General features: G+C 43.5%; 3 protein-coding genes across 3 annotated transcripts; 1 reads left to right on the top strand and 2 right to left on the bottom strand.

Annotated features, from left to right (window-relative positions):
• Positions 1 to 472: 472 nt before the first annotated feature.
• On the bottom strand, positions 473 to 10,071 carry ddx47 (DEAD (Asp-Glu-Ala-Asp) box polypeptide 47). Its single transcript, XM_078269978.1, is given in 13 exon segments — positions 473 to 655; positions 658 to 763; positions 3,090 to 3,219; positions 3,369 to 3,439; positions 3,538 to 3,675; positions 6,183 to 6,329; positions 6,462 to 6,578; positions 6,776 to 6,847; positions 8,296 to 8,414; positions 8,609 to 8,680; positions 8,777 to 8,965; positions 9,613 to 9,706; positions 9,916 to 10,071. Coding segments are annotated over 13 exon segments (1,497 nt in total). The 5' UTR covers positions 10,048 to 10,071; the 3' UTR covers positions 473 to 545.
• Positions 10,072 to 10,504: 433 nt separating this feature from the next.
• Positions 10,505 to 18,402, bottom strand: wbp11 (WW domain binding protein 11). The gene is made up of 12 exons (XM_078269538.1): positions 18,213 to 18,402; positions 17,302 to 17,388; positions 16,843 to 16,874; positions 16,637 to 16,730; positions 15,471 to 15,667; positions 14,953 to 15,086; positions 14,044 to 14,210; positions 13,686 to 13,922; positions 13,188 to 13,313; positions 12,800 to 13,081; positions 12,468 to 12,653; positions 10,505 to 11,730 (listed from the first exon to the last, which is right to left on the bottom strand). Exons 2-12 carry the CDS (start codon positions 17,363 to 17,365, stop codon positions 11,048 to 11,050), a joined length of 2,202 nt encoding a protein of 733 aa, XP_078125664.1. The 5' UTR covers positions 17,366 to 17,388; positions 18,213 to 18,402; the 3' UTR covers positions 10,505 to 11,047.
• Positions 18,403 to 18,421: 19 nt separating this feature from the next.
• LOC144530107 (uncharacterized) lies at positions 18,422 to 21,012 on the top strand. The gene is made up of 3 exons (XM_078269539.1): positions 18,422 to 18,802; positions 19,253 to 19,400; positions 19,558 to 21,012. The coding sequence occupies exons 1-3, from the start codon at positions 18,738 to 18,740 to the stop codon at positions 20,782 to 20,784; spliced, it is 1,440 nt and encodes a 479-aa protein (XP_078125665.1). The 5' UTR covers positions 18,422 to 18,737; the 3' UTR covers positions 20,785 to 21,012.
• The last annotated feature ends 293 nt before the right edge of the window (positions 21,013 to 21,305 follow it).

The following is a 21,305-nucleotide window of genomic DNA, read 5'->3' as shown; positions in this document are numbered from 1 at the left end:
CTTCGGTTCTTCTTTTAGATAAAAAGCCAAGTCTAACTCGTTCATTGTAGCGGCCAAAGCCGTTTCAAACAACTGGTGTTAATCCGTAGCCATCTTGCAATGTTTACGAATGACTTCAACGTCGCAGCGCTGTTGTCATCAGTTTAGCTATTAGCGAGGTGCAGCTCGGCTACAAGGGCATAGTTAATGAGCATCATTACTGAATGCCAGAGTGACTCGCTGAGCTAATTACAATTGTGCTCTCGTGAGAACTCTGGATTTCCAGGGTATATGTTGATGTTGTCCAATGTCAAATCTCTTTTTGACCATGTGACGAGACAATATGATATACAGTAGCTAGCTTAGGCGCAGAATCTGCCAAGACGGACTGAGCATGTCTGCAAGTCAAACACCTAACGGTGTGTGTGTTTCATAGGTAGCAACTAGCATGCACTAAAGCCCAATCACACATCACTCTACCACAAACACAAGCTTTGGTTTTTACAATGGCATTTTATTACAAATGGAAAAATCTTATAGAGGGGCAGGAAACGCATGTGTTATGGTTATGTACAGTCTATTAATGTAGGAGGCTTCAGCGTCCTCCCCTCCAGGCTGCTGCACCCCTCTTTTTCATCCCTCCTCCTCTTCCTCCTCCCCCGCCTCCTCCTCCTCCTCCTCCTCCTCTCACTTTCTTCCTCACTCCGCTTGCTTGTTCCGTGTCATCCTCGTCTCCATTTCCTCCTCTGGGCCTTTTCTTTTTCTCACCTTGCTCCTTCATTTCCTGAGAAAATATAGACTTGTCTTAATCTTTTTGGGTGGACTTCTTCAATAAACAATCCAGATAGGACATTCATCTTTCTTTAAAAGCAGGTGCTCCCAACCCTTTTCAGCCCAGACGTTACCCCACAACAGTATCAGATGAAGTACTCCATCAACACTGCCAGTCATGTTCCAAATGTGTTGAGTTTAACAGTGTTTCCTCTATGTTGATATTACCGCGGCGGCCTGCCACGGTAACATTTCTGCCGCCACGGTATCAGAAATAGGGCAGACGCACAACAGGGTTTCCGCTATGTACACCGCGCACCGCCGCTCCTTCAGCTGTTTGTGAAAAGTCAAAGTCGTAATTACACGACTCTGCAGAGCCGGGTGCTCTACTGAACTCAAGCAAACTGTCATCCGCTCTCTCTCCCCTTTAAGGCGCTGACACACCAACCCGATAATCGGCCGTCGGACAGTCTGGCGAGGTCAGTGACTCCAGTCTGTTCGGTGTTAGGGTTAGGTCTCATATTGTATTTTAGTACAATATGAGATTGTATTCTGAACAAGCCGCCATGACAGTCTGGCTGTGAATTTCCAGAGAAAAAAGACCCACGTGACACGTTCGTCCTATCAGCTGCCGGTTTTCCAACAATACAGAGAAGCGCCGCCTGCTGCTATGGAGACGTATTACGTTTCGCGCACGCGCAGGGCGTACGCTCAAGTCGGCGTCGTCTCAGTGTGTTTTGAGGCATTTTTTTGGGACCTCGGGGACCCGACTGATCAGTCCGACTGCCTTTTCTGCCGACGGTCGGCCGTCTGGTTGGTGTGTAACAGCTCTTAGGGTGAGCAACTGGAACAGTGACAGGACATTTTCACTCGCGAAGTCATGGCAACCAAATAAACAACAGGGCGAGTACTACTTGTCACGCAACCTTAGGCAAAGTGACAAACGGCGACGAAAGCCGCAACATGAAATCCGCACTCACGCCGGGCCGGTGAAATATGACAGCTACAGTTTATTGGAAAATAGCATTGTGGACACTGAAGTTGATGAATTTACTGTTTATCAGACCCCAGATGAGACAAGAAGCTAACGTTAGCGAACGCTGCGGTGACGCTCCCTCTGCCTCTGACTCCCCGCTGCAGGAGACGCTGTATTCCTCCGACACGCTGTATTAACGTTACTGTTTGAAAACCGCTTTCCAGGTTAGTGGGGGTGCATGCCGCTCAAAACCAACATGAGAAACGTAGCTAGTAATGTTCACTCGTTAAACTGTGTGTAAAATGAGCGGTGACGTTACATCACCCTATGGTACCATCTATTTGCTGGATGGTTTCAAGGTAACGGTCAGTAGCTAACATTAGCAGATAAGCCCGTACTTTTTTACGTTCAACCTCCACCCCACCCCGCCACTGCTGAACAAAATTCTAGAGGAAACACTGTTTAAACTGGATGTTGTTGACTACTATACTATTAAATATACAGACATGGATATTGTTACAATATTTTATATCCCTAGACACCCATCTATCTTATCTTTTTAAGCTGGTAAACATAGAGGAGGCCATTTTCTGAGTCTACTACAAAAAAAATATAGGCTACGTTCAGACAGCAGGCAAAAGTGGCCCAAATCAGATTTTTTTTTGGGGGTCCAGTGACCAGGTCAGACTTCTTCAGAAGTAGTGTGAACACTCAAATCTAGCCCAGATCAGATTTTTTTCAAATCAGATTTAGACCACTTCCATATGTGGTCCTGAATCAGACCCAGGTCTGAACAACCAAGGCGGATTTGATGCGACTTTTACGTCAATCTACATCGACATTTGTCACAATTATGCGCCAGCGGGAGTTAGCCATAGACACAGACAGTAAAATTACATACTTGACTAGGCCTACACAATGGAGAACAGTAATGGAGCGAGTCAATGAGGGAGAGTGAGGTGTTAGACCTCATTAATTCAATCAAAACTAGAAGGATCAAGCCTTCAAGCCTTCTCCTCCTCAGCACCTGCTCATTAATGTTACAGCTGCCATTACACAAACATTTTGAAATAAAAGCCAAAATGCTGACTTCCTCCATAACCTCCCTGACTTTAGTGCAGCAGCGTGCTGCGTCTGATGTCACTGTTATTGTTCTTTTGCGCATGCGGGTCAGTTCGAAACTGCAAACGGTTCACACTGAAATCTGATATAGGCCACATTTTAAAAGGTCATGTGAACAGCCATAAAAAAAAATCGGATCTGAGCAAAAAAAAAAAAAAAACCTGAATTAAGCATTAAGGTGTGAATGTAGCCATAGACAAACAACACGGTTGTCCATGTGTGAGGTCATGTGATGACTTACCAGCCTGGCAAATCTCTGGGCCTCGCTCACCCTCTCCACCAACATCATCACTTCATCTTCCTGGGTTGGGTAGGCCGGAAGTTTCTTCCCAATCAGGCTTTCGATTCGCTGGAAGAGCTCCACATCATATCTAAGACAACAGACTATGTCAGTTTCATTTTTATGCTTACCCTAACATTAGAAAAACGGTGAAAGAGGAACTTACGTCTGCGTTACATATAAACGTATATATAGATAAGTGAATGAGCCAGAAACGGGTGTGAAACAGGCGGTTCTTACTGAGTGACAAAAGTGATGGATTTCCCAGAGCGCCCTGCTCTGGCTGTCCGTCCGACTCTGTGGATGTAGTCCTACGAGGGCAGACACATCCAAAGATCCATTAAAATCAAATCAAACACGTGAAATCATCGAACGTGGCAGCGATTGCTGAACATCGGCACCGAGGTACCTTGGAGTGAGTGGGGATGTCGTAGTTGATGACGCAGTCGACGTGAGGGATGTCCAGTCCTCTGGACGCCACGTCGGTCGCCAGCAGCACCGACCGAGACTTGGACTTGAACTTGTTCAGCGATCCGAGACGCTTGTTCTGATTAACACACAGCGGAAGGTCCAGTGAGTGAAAAAGGAACGAAATACACAGCAAAACGCTGCAGAGAAGGGTTAGGCACTGATGGAAATGCTTCCTATGTGCTCATATCATGCTTTTTGGCTTTTTTCCCTTACCTTTATTGTGTTATATACAGAGATGGGAAGTAACAAAGTACAAATACTTCATTACTGTACTCAAGTAGTTCAGGTACTCAATTTTTCAGGTATTTTAACTTTACTATTTATTTTTGTGCCGACTTTTTCCTTTTACTCATTACATTTTAACACGAATATCGGTACTTTCTACTCTTTACATTTTACAAAACTGGCTCGTTACTTTATTTTCAAATAATTTCAGTGGTTACAGTTATTATTTTTCGCGTCAACAATACCGAATTCAATCTAATTGGATGGGAATATACGTCGCACTTGACGCACCACTACAAGACGACTCGACGGCGTTCATTCACAGCAAATCATTGGCGGTAACGTTAGCACATAGTAGTATGGAAAATTGTAAGCCTGACATATTACATTTATTATTATTAGCACCCCATGTTCAAACATTTACTTGCTGTCAGTTCATTTGTTATACGCTGCTGCCATCTAGTGGTTGTTAGTTGTAACTCATATGTGATGTTTTAGGCCTATTGGCATATAAAGAGCCTTTTTTCCATGTCCACTGACATTTCTCAGCTTGCACTCTTCTAACATTTGTGTGGTCCAGGTAGCTTTGCATTAAAAATGGTTGTCATTCGCAAGGCTACTTTTACTTTTATACTTTAAGTACATTTCCAAGCCTGTACTTTGTTACTTTTACTTGAGTAAAGAAGTTAAATCAGTACTTCTACTTTTACCAGAGTATTTTTTAACACAGATATCTGTACTTCTACTTGAGTACGGGAAGTGAGTACTTTTACCATCTCTGGTTAAATATATTTTTTTGTGCACGTTATAGGTTTACAAAGTGAAGTTGGAGATGGTAAGTCCCCCCCCCCCCCAAAGGGACTTACCATCTCCAACAGAAAACACTGTTCACAAACTGCTCCAAACAGCTCTATTGTAGTCCAGCCTTTACTTCAGAGACAAACGTGGTCACTTTGGAACACACGTTATAATGCTCGCCTAGCTGCTAGCATGGCACGCCCTCATACTCTGCTTCTGACTGGCTAGTAGTCCTTACCTAGGTACTGTCAGGGCACGCCCTCATACTCTGCTCCTGACTGGCTAGTAGTCCTTACCTAGGTACTGTCAGGACACGCCCTCATACTCTGCTCCTGACTGGCTAGTAGTCCTTACCTAGGTACTGTCTCACTCACTCTGTAGCTAAAACAGAGACCTGAACACAGGGTGAAAAGAGGAGCTGCAGCAATGTGTAGTACAACAAAAAATATGGTGTTTTCTGAAAATTAAACCATGTTAACCTATTCTGGTACAACCTCTAAATACAATTATGAACCTGATAATGAGCACTTTAATAAAAGTATGTGAGTCTATTTATTTACATAAAAGAAAAGTTGCTGTATGGCACAAACCCAGAAGAGGGTGCTGTTCTTCCATAACTATTCAACAGTCACACAATGGCTGAAAAAGGACGAGTAAAGGCCGGGGATGGCGTTTATGCTCGTCAGTAAAGATCTCTTGTTGCAGATAATGTAAAGGTAATCCAACAACTGGTTCAAATATGGCTTATCTGCTAAACATATTGACAATGATATGACAGTGACAATGATCGGCTGATGTTAATAAATGTTACACAAAGGACTTTTCATTGCTAAACCTCTTTTGGCAACATGAATTCACTTCGCTATGTCATCAGGCTGCACCAAAGCAAGCTGTTCCTAACGGCAGAGCAGCTAAAGTAGGGCTGCAACTGATGATTCATTTCATTATCAATTAATAAACCAATTATTTTCTCTATTAATCATCTACAGAATGTCAGCAAAGCGCAAAACATTCCATTACGTGAATTTGTCATTTTTCATTAAAAATGATTCATCAGCTAGGGCTGCAACTAACGGTTATTTTCATTGTCGATTAATCTGTCAATTATTTTCTCAATTAATCAATTAGTGGTTTGGTCTATAAAATGTCCAAAGCCCAGGAAGACGTCCTCAAATGTCTTGTTTTGTCCCCAACTCAAATATATTCAGTTTACTGTCACAGAGGAGAGAAGAAACTAGAACATATTCACATTTAAGAAGCTGGAATCAGAGAATTTTTTTCATAATGAATGAATGAATGAATGAATGAATGTATGAATGATTGTTTAGCAGAAGACTCCGCATTATCAACCATTTATCAAGTATGTGTGGACAAAGAGAGGCAGAGCATGTTACGTGTGCAACAAAAAAATGACAGTTCAGTCTATAACATTATCATCAATGCTAATGCCTCAGCCCAAGAGCTCAGCGGACAAATGTTAACACATTTAACATCAAGTGGATTTGTGTGGGTGTGTCTGTCTGTCTGTCTGTCTGTCTGTGGGTCTGTCTGTAGCTTTACCTGACTCATCTGGCCATGAAGAGGGATAGCAGTGATGCCAAGGTTCCTTAACAACAGCGCCACCCGTTGGGCATTGTTACATGTGCTGCAGAAAATAATAAATGAGTTGCCGGCCAGCTCGTTGAGGATGGACACCAGGTAACAGTCCTGCCACGGAAACACACACGGGCACAAAGCGGTGTGAGAAACTCCAATAACACGCCATCATAAAGCGATTGTGGTTAGCAGAGAATATGCATCTGGTTTCAGACATTAAAACATGAAGAGAATGTGCCCTACCTTGTACTTGGATGGTATGAAGACATAGTACTGCTGGAGTTTGTCTACTGTTGAGTATTTGGTGGACACGGCACACATGACAGGATCTTTCAGAGCGGCTCTCTGTAGTTTCTGGACCTGTAACCAAAACAAAAGAACGTCAACTCTACAAGTGGTGGAATGCTCTGGCGTCCGCCTTTCGCCATTTTCCTGGTGAAGGTGCAGCAGTAGCAACCAGTAACACCGAACAAAGTGAGACTATACACTACAGGTCACATACTGCGACAACTATGCCTGCTTAAAAGCCTTCTCAGTATTGATACACGTTTCTCTACCTTTTTGGTCATGGTGGCAGAGAACAAGAAGGTGCGCCTCTCTCTGGGAATCACCTTCAAGATTTTATCCACCTGGCAAAAGAAAGAAAACTCATACTGTCAGACGTTTAATTATTTGTGTTGCAATGTTCCAAGTTAAAAAGGTATAATAGGTAATGAATATGTAGCTACAGTGTTTGAGAGAGAGAGAGATAGAGAGAGAGAGAGAGAGAGAGAGAGCAGCAGTGGTCGAGCAAGCTGGAGAAAAACGCAGTGAATCATAGGAATAAAACGCTTTTCTGATTGTTTTATGGTGGTTATGTTCTAAAACACACACACACACACACGGTCTCCACTGTCAGATTATGAGGGAATGCAGAACTTTGTCTGTCTGTGTCAGTTAAACTTTTGCGTCAGTATGAGACACGAAGGGCAAAGCGGCGATTGGCCGTGACCTGGATTTTCCACGTCTCTGCTGCGCCGCGGTTTTGTTCCGTCCTCCGACACGCGCCGCACCACAACAGCAGCGTCTCAGACGCGGGGCGTGTTGCCTTGCGGTGGAATATCAAGCATTGACAAAGAAGGGCCGCGATTGCTCGCGGGGGCCGCGGCGCCTCCGGAACGCAGCGCAGACGCACGTGGTGGAAATTAGGGATGAGAATGCGGTCATTGGCTAGGGGTTACACACCCACGGAGGGCCCAAAGGCTCTTTGCTGATGCCCATAAACGTCCCGCACTTAAAAATAAGAAGAAAAGAGAATCCAGGCAGAGGGCTGAGTTTCTGTAGATACAGACACCCCCACACACTTAATGGGTCATAAGTGATTGAGAGGGATTGTATTAGTCTATACATTGTTTTTGTCTACCTAGTAATCCTACCTAGCATTAGCCTGACGTGGTCATACTCAGATTCTAGTCAGAATATGAGTCTGATTCCGCTCCAATGGGCTGTGATTATGGGGCGTGTTTCAACCGAACCAGGAAAGAGAATGCCTCTGCACTCATTGGATAGATCTACAACCAATCAGAGCAACGGAGCATGTGACGAATCCCGTAGGAAGGACGGCAAAAACATCTTTACGATCAACAAATGCCTTGATCGCGGTTCTCTGCTCCTCTTTTAAAATGAATGCGCTGTCGATATCTTCTAGAACAGACGCGATGGAGGAATCTACACGTCTCAGTTCTCCAGCGGCAGCCATCTTTGTTGTAAACTAATTCAACCCAAGCCTCTTTGGTGACGTGGTTGATTAGGTTACTGTTGATCATCTGTCCATCATCGTATAAAGCCCGCCCTGACAATCTGATTGGTCTGAACAGCCCTGGTTCGAGCATAGTTGTTCCACAACGGATCAAGTCCAGACCGGACTTCCCGAGCTCAAATGTAGTGGGCGGGGCTAAGTTCGGCTGGCATCCAGGCTAACATATTATACCTTGAAATAAAGGAATATTTCCACTTCTTAATACTAAATACATTACAAGTACATTACAAAGAGAGGCGTAAACTGACGTCAATAATTTAAGAGTTTCTAACTACTCACCTCCGTCTCAAAGTCCATGTTGAGGATTCTGTCGGCTTCGTCCATGACCAGGAACTTCAGAGCCCGCAGGGAGAAGCCCTTTGTGTTCTCCATGTGGTCTATCAACCGACCAGGTGTGGCTGGAAACACATTTCATTCACTTCATCACAGTAATGCAAAAAAACAAGAAACAACGATCACACCGGTTCAGCACTAGAAGACCATGAATTGACTGTTAATGTGTCACAGTTTAAAATACCGGTGTAAAAATAAATAAATACTGATCATAGTTTGACTTATTAGTATCATACTATAATATCAGTATTTGTCTTACCAATAACAATGTGTGGTTTTTTAGCCAACACCAAGGACTGGGACATCATATCGATTCCTCCAACTATGACAGCTGCAGAAGAGATGAGACAAGTTTTAGGAACAGAACCATACAAAAAAAAAGTCATCTGCATCATTGCAAACCAGTAAACCTTTACTTGACACTTACCACACTTAATGCCAATGCTGGAGCCCAGGGCCTCAAACTGCTCAGAGATCTGAAAAGCCAACTCCCTGGTAGGGGTGAGGATGAGAGTGTGGAGCCTCTGGGGCGAGGCCAGCAGTGACTGCAGGATGGGCAGAGCAAAGGCACCCGTCTTTCCTGAACCCGTCTCTGCCAGGCCAATAACATCCCTCCCTGCAGATCAAGAAGAAGGTACAGACAGACATTACAGAAGTTATGTGTATTAAGCAGGGATTTGAATATCATGAATCATAGTCTCCATATCTGTACATCTGTAGCAGTGTCTCTGTGTCCCAACCGGCAGCAGCAGATGGCCACACACTAAGAGTCACGGTCTGTCAGAGGTTTCGGTTTTTCCTCGCCACTGTTGCACCAAATGCTTGCTCTCTTATTATTAAAGATCTGAATGCTTCTTCCACCACAGTTGTTTAGAGTAAGCTGCACAAAAGACAGGGCTGGGCGACATGGAGAAAATCAGATATGGCGATATTCTTGTCCTAATACCTCGATGTCGATATTGTGGCGATATTACAGGGTTGACTATTGGTGCTCTAACAAAATATCTTCACAATGAGATTTAAGATAAATAATCTTCAGTAATGTAGATATAATGACTAAGTGGGTAAAGGTAAAAAATAATAGAAGAGGTAGAACAGTCTGGTAACAGAAAATTACATCACTTTACTATAATGCAGCCTTTAAAACCAGGAAAAGACAACACTTAAGCCATTTACGATATTACGATATCCAAAATCTAAGACGATATCGATATAATATCGATACATTGCCCAGCTCTAGACACAGTGTCAGTGATCACTCACCTTGCAGGGCTACTGGAACAGCTTCTATCTGAATCTTTGTTGGACTCTTCCATCCCAGCTGATCACAAGCCTCACAGAGAACCTCAGTAACACCCTGTGAACGGCAAAGACACCGGGTACAGACGGTTTGTAAGTTGCTGATCATGTTTTGCTACCAAGTCACAACCGTCGTCAGCGTATTTCATATTTAAAAATACAGATGAATTTAGCGTAGCGTTAGACTAGCTAGCTTAAACTGCTATGCTGCTGCTTGTTTATGTTGCTAAAATGACGTCTCTTCTTCGCTCTGTTAGACAAACCTACCAAATCCTTAAAGGTCTTTACTGCCTCCTCGTTTTCGCCGCTACTTAAGTGACTGTTATTACAATCACTGCTCAAACCTTCGAGGGTTTCATCTGTGTTTGGCTTCACGCTTTCCACAACTTCGTCCGCCATGTTTTCGCCCCAACGTGTCTTCAGCTGAGCTCCGGAATGCGCAGATGCGGTAACGAGTTCCAGCATAAGCCGCAATGGTTGACGGGAATTGTTGTTTTATGTACAGTTCAAATAGTTCGCCAACTAAAAGAAATGAATATGCCGTTGAATTAGTTAGCTAAAAGTAGTAGCTCAAATGCAAACTTGGCCAAAATAAAGTTAACCTAAACAACGGACAGTTTAAAGTGTATGAAAAATACGGTAATACTGTAGATACTTGAGTTAATCTGATAGTCACCTACTTAAAAAAAAAGATGTTTTTGAGGAGAAAATCGAAATATAAATTGCAGACTGGTGAAATTTAGAAAATTATTTTTCCAGGCAAAAAGCATCCAGACACAAATTGCTACAATATGGACATCATTCATTTGGCCATGTGTTGCTTATCTTGTCTCCTGTATTACATCACACTGAAATATGAGGTAAAAAGTATTTATTTAGCTGCAGATCAAACAGTTTCAGACATGCATATTGTCAGTGGTTGACTTGCCACAACTTTATTTTGATGTCCAACATGTTTAGGAGATGACCGATAAAATAATCATACAAAATGCTTTTTTTGGTCATGGTAAATCACAAATAGTTGGCCGGAGGAAAAACGCAGTTAAAAAGGGAACAAATAACATACTGGAGGACAAAAAAACTTGGGTTGTCTCTGGCAAAAAAACTTTTTATAGCGTTATTTTTTTAATAAGTTGCCTCCTCATAGCAACCAATCTTTACGTACATCAAATTCACATTCTCTTTGATACAACAAATAATAGTCAAGATCAAATGAAAATAAACCTGGTGAGACCAGTGCTGAGTTTGGCAGCCTTTCCTTACTGAAGAGAAACTGATCTATTCGACTGTCTTGAACACAGCTACCTATAGAACTCTGCACAGAAAACACAGAAAACAAATACACTCCTTTTGTTTAGAACGCCCCACTCAACATCTGCCCCGAATACCCTCTTGAGTCTCAGAGGAGCCCTTCCATCTCCCTCATAAAGGCTTCATACATCTGGTCCTTAGTCTTCATGTTGGGCTGAGACACAGCGCCCATCTGTGTTTGGTGGACCAAACCCATCGGGGTAGCTGCTGACTGCTGTTTCTGCCCCTGTCCACCTCCCATGCCTTCATCTCCCCTCCTTCCTCCGATACCACCCCGTCCCTTCTCCATTGGCCCAGGTGCTGCCCCGGGCATTGCTCCTCCTTTGTCCCTTCGCACCCTCAGTGCTGTGGGCACAAAGCGGGTGACCTCCGTTTTTGGATTGATAATCTGAGGTTTGGCAGAGATAGTGGCCCCACCAGAGCCAGCGCCCGCTGCCAGGCCGCCTCCAGCTGCTGCGACAGAGGTGATGTTGGGTCGCTTTTCGATGGTGGCTGCGTGGTGGTGGCTGGGAGGGTTGCCACCCGAGGAGGCGCCAGCTGTCCCTGGAGGCGGAGGCATCTGCATGACACCCTGTCGCATGGACATGGGCATGGCGGGGGGCGGCATGTTGCTCTGTGGACCATCCTGGTTGGATCCTGAGCCTTTTTGTCGCTGGACAATGTTGGGAGGAGCACTGAGCACGTTGGAGTTGAGAGGTGGAGGAAAGAGGGAAAGTGGTGGGGCAAGTGGACGCGGGGGCCCTCCTGCTCTTGGGGGAGGAGGGGGGATACCTGTAAAGAGACACAAGATGTATTTTGATGAAAAACGTATGAGACATTGCTACTTCACCACTCTATACATTTGGTTGAAACAAAGTATGCTAACATATATTTAATGCAGTATAGAAGTCTATAGATCATTTTGAGAGATTTGTTGGCTGATTTTATTTAGCCAATTTAAACGTTAACGATCACAGCTGCCGGTTGAAAAAATGTAAACATCTCGCCCAAACCTGTCCCTACCTAGCTAACCCCGCGGCCTCGCCGCCGCTGGCAGACTACTTCGCTGATAGGACAGCAGAGGTAGCTACTCAGGGCTGGCTAGTTAGCTAGCTTATCCGTCTCTGGAGCCAGCACTGCCGCTACTCACCAGTCTGCTGTTTGGCTACATTTCTGTAACCAACCTAGCATTAAAACATGGTGGAAAAAACAAGCTAGCTAAGAAACTAGCCAGCTATCCCCATGGATGTATTATAAGAAAGTCGTCCATGAAAATAGCTGTGACGTAACTGTGACGTCCACTCTAAATTGGTTTATTTTTACTCCCTAAGTTTGAGTTTCACTGCAGCTGAGCATCAATTTCATTTAAAATAATTATACATACATGCTACAAGCCGTTAGCGGAGTGTGACTTTGTAAGCAAATTAACTTATAGACCGACATGCGTAGCCGGTGAAAAAATACTTTCGGCGGTTAATCGTTGACATCCCTATGTTTGACAAAGAACATGTCACGTCACACACACACACCTGGTGGTGCCGGGGGTGGAAGTCTGGGAGGGGGTCCTCGTGGTGGGGGGCCTGGCGGGAGGCCAGGAGGGGGGCCTGGTGGGGGACCTGGGGGCCGACCTGGCGGAGGTCCAGGAGGCAGAAGGCGAGGCATTGGACCCCTCATGCCTCCAGGCATACCAGGAGGCCTCAGGAACGGAGGAGCACCTACAGAAGACAGAATATATCCTCTAAATGATGCACGGTGTATGCATGGATAATGAGTGCAACCAGCCCATCTTTAAAACAACAGGTCCAGGGATTTGTTCAGAGATGGAGCAAAGTATTCCAGCTAATACATGTTGTAAACTAACCTGGTGGTGGGCCAGGAGGCGGGCCAGATGGTGGGCCAGGAGGTCTCATGGGAGGAGCAGGGGGAGGACCCAGTGGTGGGGGGCCAGTCATCGGTGGACCTTGCAAGTGTGGAGGCCCTTGCTGTCCCCCTGGCCCAGCAGGAGGGGGTAGACGCTGATTAGCCATCAGGTGGGGCTGGTTTTCCCCTGGTGGTCCCCTGTCCTCGATGTCTGAGCTGTCTGATTCATCTGTGTATTCCTCCTCTACTTCTTCTTCCTCCTCGTCTTCAGGAATGGACTGACCTGAAGACAACAACAAAAAAAAGCACCGTACCATGTTATCAGAAATAGAAATTAGGATGCACTAGCTTAGCAGGTATGAAGCAAAGACAGTGGTATACTACAGTACCTGCCATCCTTAACATCATGGCCTGCAGAGGGGTAATGGCCTTGGTCTTCTTCACCACCCTCTTTTTCTTCCTCTTTCCGTCACGGAGTGCCTCTGGAGGCATGTCCGCGAAACGTACACTGCGACCTGAAGTAGTGGGACATCAAAACATTCATCAAAAGAATATATTAGTGGTAGAACACAAATTCTAAACGGTATAATTTTTCATGGATAATTGTTGCATTGCAAACACATCCCAACATTAAATCTCTCAGTTTCCTCCCAGAAAATGTATCCTGTATCATCTTTAGTGCTTTCGCCAAATAACAGAACCATTCTCTGTGATATCCAGATTACATCTGATTGTTTGGGAAATGCACCTAAAACTGTTAACATAATAACATAATAAATACAATACAGGAGAACAGAAACCACTAGTACATAAATACAATTAAATAAACCCTTTTAATCTGAAAATGTATGGCAAAAATACGTTGAAGCACTTCTGAAAACACTCACCAGCATTTCTTTCATTTCGGTCTCTCTCCTCCTCCCTTTCCCTCTCATCATCCTGCCTGTCCACACTCATTCTCTGGTCACCGTCTCCCCCTTCATCTCTTTCTTCTTCGCTGTCCTCCTCAGAGTCGCTTTCGTCGTCGTCCAGATCATCCCGATCTCTGTCGCTCTCACTGCCGCTATCCCGATCTCTTCCCAACTTCATTGCAGCGTCCTTGTCTAAACCAGGAATGGAAGGCTCTGTTCAGGTTGGAAAAAAAGAGTCAGCGCAACCACTTGCAACAATTATGAAAGCAAAGTTATTATTATTAAAAGGAAATTAAGCATTCAAAAATGTAGTTATTAAGGGTTTGTGCGTTACCTGTATCCATGCCGTGAGCTCGTCGAGCAGGAATGCCGTACAGTGCCAGGACCTGTGGAGGGGGGGGCCCAGGTGGGGGGCCAGGGGGCTTCTTCCCTGGAGGTAAACGTGGCACAGCTGGCACTGTCGGCAAAACAGGTCCAGAAGATGCCGAAAGAGGTCCTTTACTGAGAGATACATAAAAACAGAATTACCTCAGTGGCACAGTTATACTCAGTCATATCATGTACTTAGTTTATCCACAAAAATCTCTGAAGCCTACTACACACAGAGCTGATAATCAGTCAGGCGAGGTTGGTGACTCGAGTCTGTTCGGTGTGTTCCGTAGCGTCGTCGATCCGAGGTGCCGTCGGCCTTCATTTTGGCCGATTTGACATGTATAATCGGCGGGGCGGGCACTGCCGGCAGTCGGACACAAATGACCCATCTGATTGGTGGAGTGCTAACCCGGAAACAGGGAGCGGGATGAGCGTGACTAGAGTCTCTCAAAATCTGATGAAAATCTTTTAAACTGACCTTTGTTGATCTGAAATGAAGACAGATTCAGAAACTGCACGGCCTGTTTCTCTCTTAAAATGTTTTCAGAAACACGTTTCGGTGAACTATTTTAGTCCGATATGAGATCGTATTCCGAACGAGACGCCATGACAGTCTGGCTTTGAATTTCCGGAGAAGTCAGACCCACGTGACGCGTTCGTCCAATCAGCTGCCGGTTTTCATTTTTGGGCGACAATACAGATTACCGCCACCTGCTGTTATGGAGACGTATTACGTCTCGTCTCTTCGGTGTGTTCTGAGGCATTTTTTTGACCAACTCGGGGAGACTGATCAGTCCAACTGCCTTTTCTGCCGAGGGTCGGCCGTCTGGTCTGTGTGTCTGGGCCTTAACAGACACAGGTTCATGCCTACCCAAAAGAGGTGTTCTTCTTCAGTATGGAGGGAGGCTGAGCTCCCGGGAGTGGGATGTCCTGGATGTGGATGTTGGAGGGGGCATGAGGCATATCTGGTAAAGGGATACTGTCGACCTCCACAGACTCTGCATTCTGAAAAAGAGGACATAAGACACATGATAGTAAATAGAGAGTCACCACAAAGCATAAGCAATGTTAATAAACTAATATTGAGAGTTGAAGCTCAGCAAACAAACGAAAAAGACACAAAACAAGTGAGTGTTTCCCAATAAATAATTCCCTGGATTTCATGCCAATGATTCAACCTCAATTGGTCGAGAGTGACCAAAATCTAAATCTACCAAAATCATTTCCATATTGCTGCATTGAGTCCAACCAGAGGTGAACACACTTTTATCAAAGTGTGCATACTACAGCCCCTCATTCAAACATACGTTTATACAAATCTCTGACTTGTAATACAGCAAATAAAAAAAACATACATATGAATCCAAACAAAGACACACATAAACACACCTTGACTGAGTCAAAATATAGAGCCAGCTGCCCTCGTTTGGTCTCATAGTCCAATTCCAGCTTGCGTAGCTCCTTGTATGTGTCGGGATTCTCTCTCTCGTACAGACGGACAATGCGCTCAAATGTCTCGCGTAGCTTCTTCCTCTTGTCCCGCAACACTTTCTCATTCAGCAAGGGCTGCTGAACTGGGTTAAACTCTGTTGAAGACGTTACAGAAACGCTTATTTATTTATTTATGTTAAGCAAAAGCTATAAAAAAGAAAAGAAAAAAAAAAGTGTTGAAATTAGAGCCGCACGGATTAAGGAAAACACGTGATTACGTTGTTGATGTTACTTGCTAAAAATAAACAGATATTAAAGTGTACTCAAAAACGATATAATGTGCAGCCCCAGTTTGAATAGTTCAGAATAGGCCTGCACGATTAATCGTTATAAAATCGTGATCTGGATTCACCCCTGTTCGCGATTTAATTTTTGATGATGACAAATGACTTTGATTTTGTTTTTGGGGCATTTTCGGCCTTTATTTTGATAGGACAGCTGAAGACATGAAAGGCAAGCAGTTAAAGAGTGTGCTAAGAAATCATTCTGTTTTTGATACTGTACTTAAACTGGCAATTGACAAACTCCATTTCTCTAGAGACTGAAGCTGTAGCTGCAGCATGTTGATTGACATGTTTTAATTATGTAAAGACATGTTCAAGGAGTTCAGATAGAGCCTGTATCAGGGCCATATTTAGTTCAATGTGCTATATGTCACTATTTTTGGTAGCCTACTGTACTTAAATGGCCAGTGTGCCCTTTATCTTCTTTATTCATTGAAGCCTCTGTGTTTACAGGCTTGCAGTGATGCGCAATGTGCTACAGGTGCCAAAAAATCTATGTTTGGTTACTGCCAATTTGTTTTGTTTTGTCATGGTTCATGTGTGCAATAAACATTACACTTCATGAGAAGAAAATCGTGGCAGAGAATCGTGATATCAATTCTAAGCTAAAAAAATCGTGATTCATATTTTTCCCCTAATCGTGCAGGCCTAGTTCGAAAGTCTTGAGAAAATAGTAACTTTAATTTTACAGTAAAATAACTATGGATAGCTAACATGTGTACGGTAATTTTTAAATGCACAAAAGCCATTTCAACAGCAACATACAAATTCAGCTCTCACCCATCTCATCCAGCTTCTCCATGTCCTTGATGATCTGCCTGGGATCCTTCATCTTGAGCACCGCTGCTCTCACCATCATTCTCTGCTTCTTGTTCTATCAGGTGTGTTAACAAACCAAGCAACATGTTATCAACACAATAACATTACTGTTGTATTTAAGATGAAAGAGTACATTAAAAGGGATTGTGTTCTAAGACCACGAGTACCTTTTTCAACTCTCTTTTCCTGGCCTCCTTTCCTGTGAGGGAGGTAGAGAACGAGTATACACTAGTTATCATTCTGACATCTGACGGCAAAAGACTATTCTTCAGGTGCTATCCAGCAGGCAGGTGTCATGCCAAAAAGTGTTCAGCCGCCAAAAAATGATTGCTGCCCGTGGAAGTGTGCGCAGCCTGTTAAAGCTGTTATGGGCTGATAGTTGTGTGGGCTATAATCTGTCAGATATAAGCCTCATGAATGAAATCAAGTCATTTTAAGGCATAAACAATTGAATGACAAAGTAGAAGTTGCAATCAAGTTTGGGCAAGTGGAAAAAGGATTGGATTGGTTATAATCTAGGGCACAGGGCGCTCCCTCCCGCATTTTGACAGACAATCACTTTTTGGCACAACACCTGTCCCAGAGGAACCAGCTCTTGATAAATGGGTTAGGGGGTCGGTACTTACTGGCCTGGTCGGTGGGGTTCATAAACTTCCCACTCTTGGTGGAGGAGGTTGAACGTCGCCCCATTGTGCCGGTGCTTCTCCTTCACCCTGCCAAGTATAACAATCCCAACAATGATGACAGGTGAAATGAAAGCAACCATCTGGGTCTGCTGAAAGGCTTTTCTCCAGATTACATGTAAATCACACTCTCCTCCCCTCAAACCCCTCAACAGTGACAAAAAATGAAAAACTGAGATGGGAAACACTGCAACTTGACTTTGATTAATAATCTGGGTATGCCAGGCCTGATTTAAAGTAATAATACATTTGGTTTAAGTATTGAGGGCAAAAAAATGTGATATTGAATTTGATATTGATTGTATTTTTTTGTTTGATAATTTGATATTTAACCAATATTTAATACACAAATGCAAATTCCTTAAAGATACCCCATGTTTCTCAACGTTGCTCAATTACCTCTTTTAGATTCTTTAAAATCGATTCGATCAGAAAATACTTTTCGTCATTATGTTTGCCAGGCCTTTCATTTAACCTGAACCCAGACAGAAATTATTTCATTCTTATTTTAATTATTTATTCTTTTTTGTTATGGTTTGTTTATGTTGTACTGTACTACTGACTATTCTGCTCAGTTTTCAAACTGTATCTCTGTGACAAATGTCTTATGCTTATGAGATTTGTATTCTGAAAAAATGAACACTGCAACGTATTGAAACGCAACGTTTTAAGTGGCTATAGCCATCATTATAAAGCCAGTAAAATTCCATGTGATAGATATCAAACTCTTAGCGGATAATGCAGCATTTGGCTGGCAACGTTCAGCTACGTTAGCTAGCTAACGGTTAGCTTGGACTTGTAGCTAGGGCCGCGTTAGCATCGAGATCAGCAAAGGAGGCAAAACTTGACTGTACCTTTTATCCAAGTAAAATCCGCAGAGCGAAACGCTCTACAAACGCACCTCTGCGTAACAAAAAAAATAAAGTAAGACGTATTATGAACGCTCTGGGAGAGAAATAAAAAGGCTTCAGAACTGAATACAAGAAAAGGCTTCGTTAGCCGGTCGCCATGTTTACTGCCGCGAGCACGAGCGGACGCGAGAACGAGGCTAAATTGACGTCATCAAAACGCGTTCTATCCACCGATGGGAGGCAAAGCAGCTTTTTTTTGAAGAGAATAAAAAGCGAATAATAGATTTTAGATCTTGAACGTTTTTATGTGTATTGAAAAGTATACAATCTACGGTAAAAAAAAAAAAAAAAAAAAAAAAAAGAAGAAGAAGAAAGAAAATATGCCTATCCATGGCACTGTGTACATTTAAATAGCTGTGAACTATTTTTATTCCGTGTTTTCGTTGCATCCTTTCCATAGATATTACGTCCCCTTTCACCGTGTTTTCAGTTGCTAAAAGTTCATTTTAACATTTCGGTTGCCTCAAAATGGCCTGTTCAGCGTTCCGTTGTAATAATACACAAAGCAAGGACTCAACTGTTATTTTTTTTAGGTAAGTACATACTGTTTTAAAACTGTTTTTGACTAGCCAAATCACGATTAGGCCTAACTTTTCTCATGTAATGTTATCTCTGCTGAGTCAACACTCTATATGGTCAACACACGTACTGTATGTGGGCATGATTTGATTGCTGGTTGCAAGGGACTTTTTATCTGCTCTTGTTTGACTGTGCTTATGTGTGTTTTAAATGTTTCTTTTATAAGTCATCAACTTGCAAGGGACTCCAGAAGAAAAGTAGCATGTACGGGCTATATCTGGGACATTTACATGATGGACCCAAGTGGTCATGTTTACCAGTGGGCAATGTCCCCTCTTAAATTATAAACATAAACCATTCTTATTTTCATTGCAGATGTGGGGCCTTGTTTGTGTCAGTAGACATAATTCTGAAATGGAGAGTCTGAATGCTCAACAGTAAACACTTTTTCTTTTGTCAAACAGATTTCCTCTATGTGATCCAGGCCGGTTGAAACAATGGCTGAAGAACATGGGGAGAAAGAAATGGACCCCATCTGCATCGTCACATCTGTGCAGTATGCACTTTGAGGAGGATCAGTTCTTGTCAGACAGAAATGTACACAGACACATGGTATGCACCAGTTACACAGTACATTTTCTAAATGTACCAATACTTAGTGGTGACGTTTGCTCAAATACAAAACCTAACATGGGGTAACTTTTCATTAAAAAAATTCATCTGAATGTGTGGCTAGCAACATACTGATGTTTTCTGTATTTACCGTTAGGTCAACAAGAGGCTGAAGACCACCGCTGTGCCTACTATTTTCATCCATCCACCACATTTTGCCACACAGAACAGGGCCACACAGACCATGGCTATAAAGACCAGGGCCACAAAGAGCAGGGCCACACAGACCAGGGCCACACAGACCATTGCCACACAGACCATGGACACACAGACCGAGTGGGTAAGTGTAAAAATGGAGGTAAGTGAAAGTATGGTATGTTCTTCACCCAGTTATCTTGCTGAGCTTCACAGTGGGCCTGGTCCAGTTGCACATTTGTGTTCTGTGTTGGATAGTGAGCCTGTTACCAACATTGACATAAAAGATAGTGGTAGCATTCCTTCTGCTGATTATAGTGACAGGGGCGTCGGACTTGGGGTGGAAAGGGGACTGAGTACCCAGGGCCCCCATGTGAGGAGGGCCCCAAAAGATGCTAGAATGAATAGCTGTGGATACGGGGAGGGGCCCATAGAGAATGCCTTTCTACAGGGCCCAGAAGTTTGTGCTATGCCCCTGTATAGTGACGTCATCGTGAAGCAAGAGCCTGCTGAGGAGACTGATGTTGTTGTGAAGCTAGAGCCTGCTGAGGAGACCGATGTTGTTGTGAAGCTAGAGCCTGCTGAGGAGACTGATGTCATTGTGAAGCTAGAGCCTGCTGAGGAGACTGATGTCATTGTGAAGCTAGAGCCTGCTGAGGAGACCGATGTTGTTGTGAAGCTAGAGCCTGCTGAGGAGACCGATGTCGTTGACAATGTCCTTCCTGATTACATTGTTAAGCTTGTTATCAAAGCTGATGTTAATGAGGCTACCGCTGAGGACAATGCTGACGTTGATGAGGTCGCTGATGATGACATAACCGAGTATACCACCAGCGGAGATTCAAAAACAGTTCTTCTTGATCATGACTACTTCTCCAAAAAACAAAAGGAAATCCGCATGTGCTCTGATCACATGTATGGGATTTCGGAGTCTCCCATAATACTCAAACGTAGAGTGAACGAACTATGTGATAAGCTTGTTGAAGCTCGTAAAAAGTTCAAGTTGAAGTGTCAGGAGACGAGAAGAATGAAATCCAAACTGATGTCCTTAAAAGTTCTGACAAAGGGTCTTCAGAAGAAGTTGAATTCGTTGCAGAAAAAGTTGACTGTGTTGCAGAAATGCAGCCCTAACGGAGGTACGGTTCAAAATGTCCAGGAGCCATTTTTCATCTGGGTTCCTTGTGTGTGAGAGAGTTTATACGTAGCAGGCTCTCTGTGGCGTGATGGCTCCCAGCACTCAGTAATGTTACTTTTTCTGGAAAAGAGAGAGAGAATTATTCCAATAGATGTTTTTGATGCCCGTCATCAACAATGGAATGAACAGGACCTGCAAAAAACATTTTTTTAAATGACTTTTTTTCACATTTTACTCAGCGGTGGCCTCGTTTTTCCACAGCAATATATAAGTCCTACAATACGGTGGCCGACAGGGGCAAACGCCCTGCAACTTAAGAAAACACACGCAAATAGGCAAAACGCAAGCAAATTAAGAAAACAACTTCATTAATTTGACAACACATGTGCAGCATTCAGCAAACGCGCTGCAAATACACACAACACAACCAAATACATAAACGTGCTGCAAATATGAAACGATGCAAAAAGAAAAGCATGCAAACCCAGAAAACAAATGCAACAAAAAAAACGCAGCATCCAGATTACACAACGGAAGTTCTCCAGACCTCTAGAGGGAGCAGCTAGTGGAACAGC

Source organism: Sander vitreus, chromosome 15 (assembly GCF_031162955.1).
Source record: "Sander vitreus isolate 19-12246 chromosome 15, sanVit1, whole genome shotgun sequence".
NCBI classification, from domain to species: domain Eukaryota; kingdom Metazoa; phylum Chordata; class Actinopteri; order Perciformes; family Percidae; genus Sander; species Sander vitreus.
The sequence above is the reverse complement of the archived record's forward strand: the minus strand, read 5'-3'. Positions and strand labels throughout refer to the sequence as shown.

What these genes read in the sequence shown, in the direction of transcription:
- wbp11 (XM_078269538.1), bottom strand. Translation starts at nt 17,365, where the DNA reads ATGGGGCGACGTTCAACCTCCTCCACCAAGAGTGGGAAGTTTATGAAC. An exon ending in GGAGAAGCTGGATGAGATGG is followed by an intron (nt 15,668 to 16,636) that starts GTGAGAGCTGAA and finishes CGTCTTCAACAG; the next exon opens with AGTTTAACCCAGTTCAGCAG. An exon ending in AGCTCACGGCATGGATACAG is followed by an intron (nt 13,923 to 14,043) that starts GTAACGCACAAA and finishes CAACCTGAACAG; the next exon opens with AGCCTTCCATTCCTGGTTTA.
- LOC144530107 (XM_078269539.1), top strand. Translation starts at nt 18,738, where the DNA reads ATGGCCTGTTCAGCGTTCCGTTGTAATAATACACAAAGCAAGGACTCA. An exon ending in TCAACTGTTATTTTTTTTAG is followed by an intron (nt 18,803 to 19,252) that starts GTAAGTACATAC and finishes TTTGTCAAACAG; the next exon opens with ATTTCCTCTATGTGATCCAG. An exon ending in GAAATGTACACAGACACATG is followed by an intron (nt 19,401 to 19,557) that starts GTATGCACCAGT and finishes ATTTACCGTTAG; the next exon opens with GTCAACAAGAGGCTGAAGAC.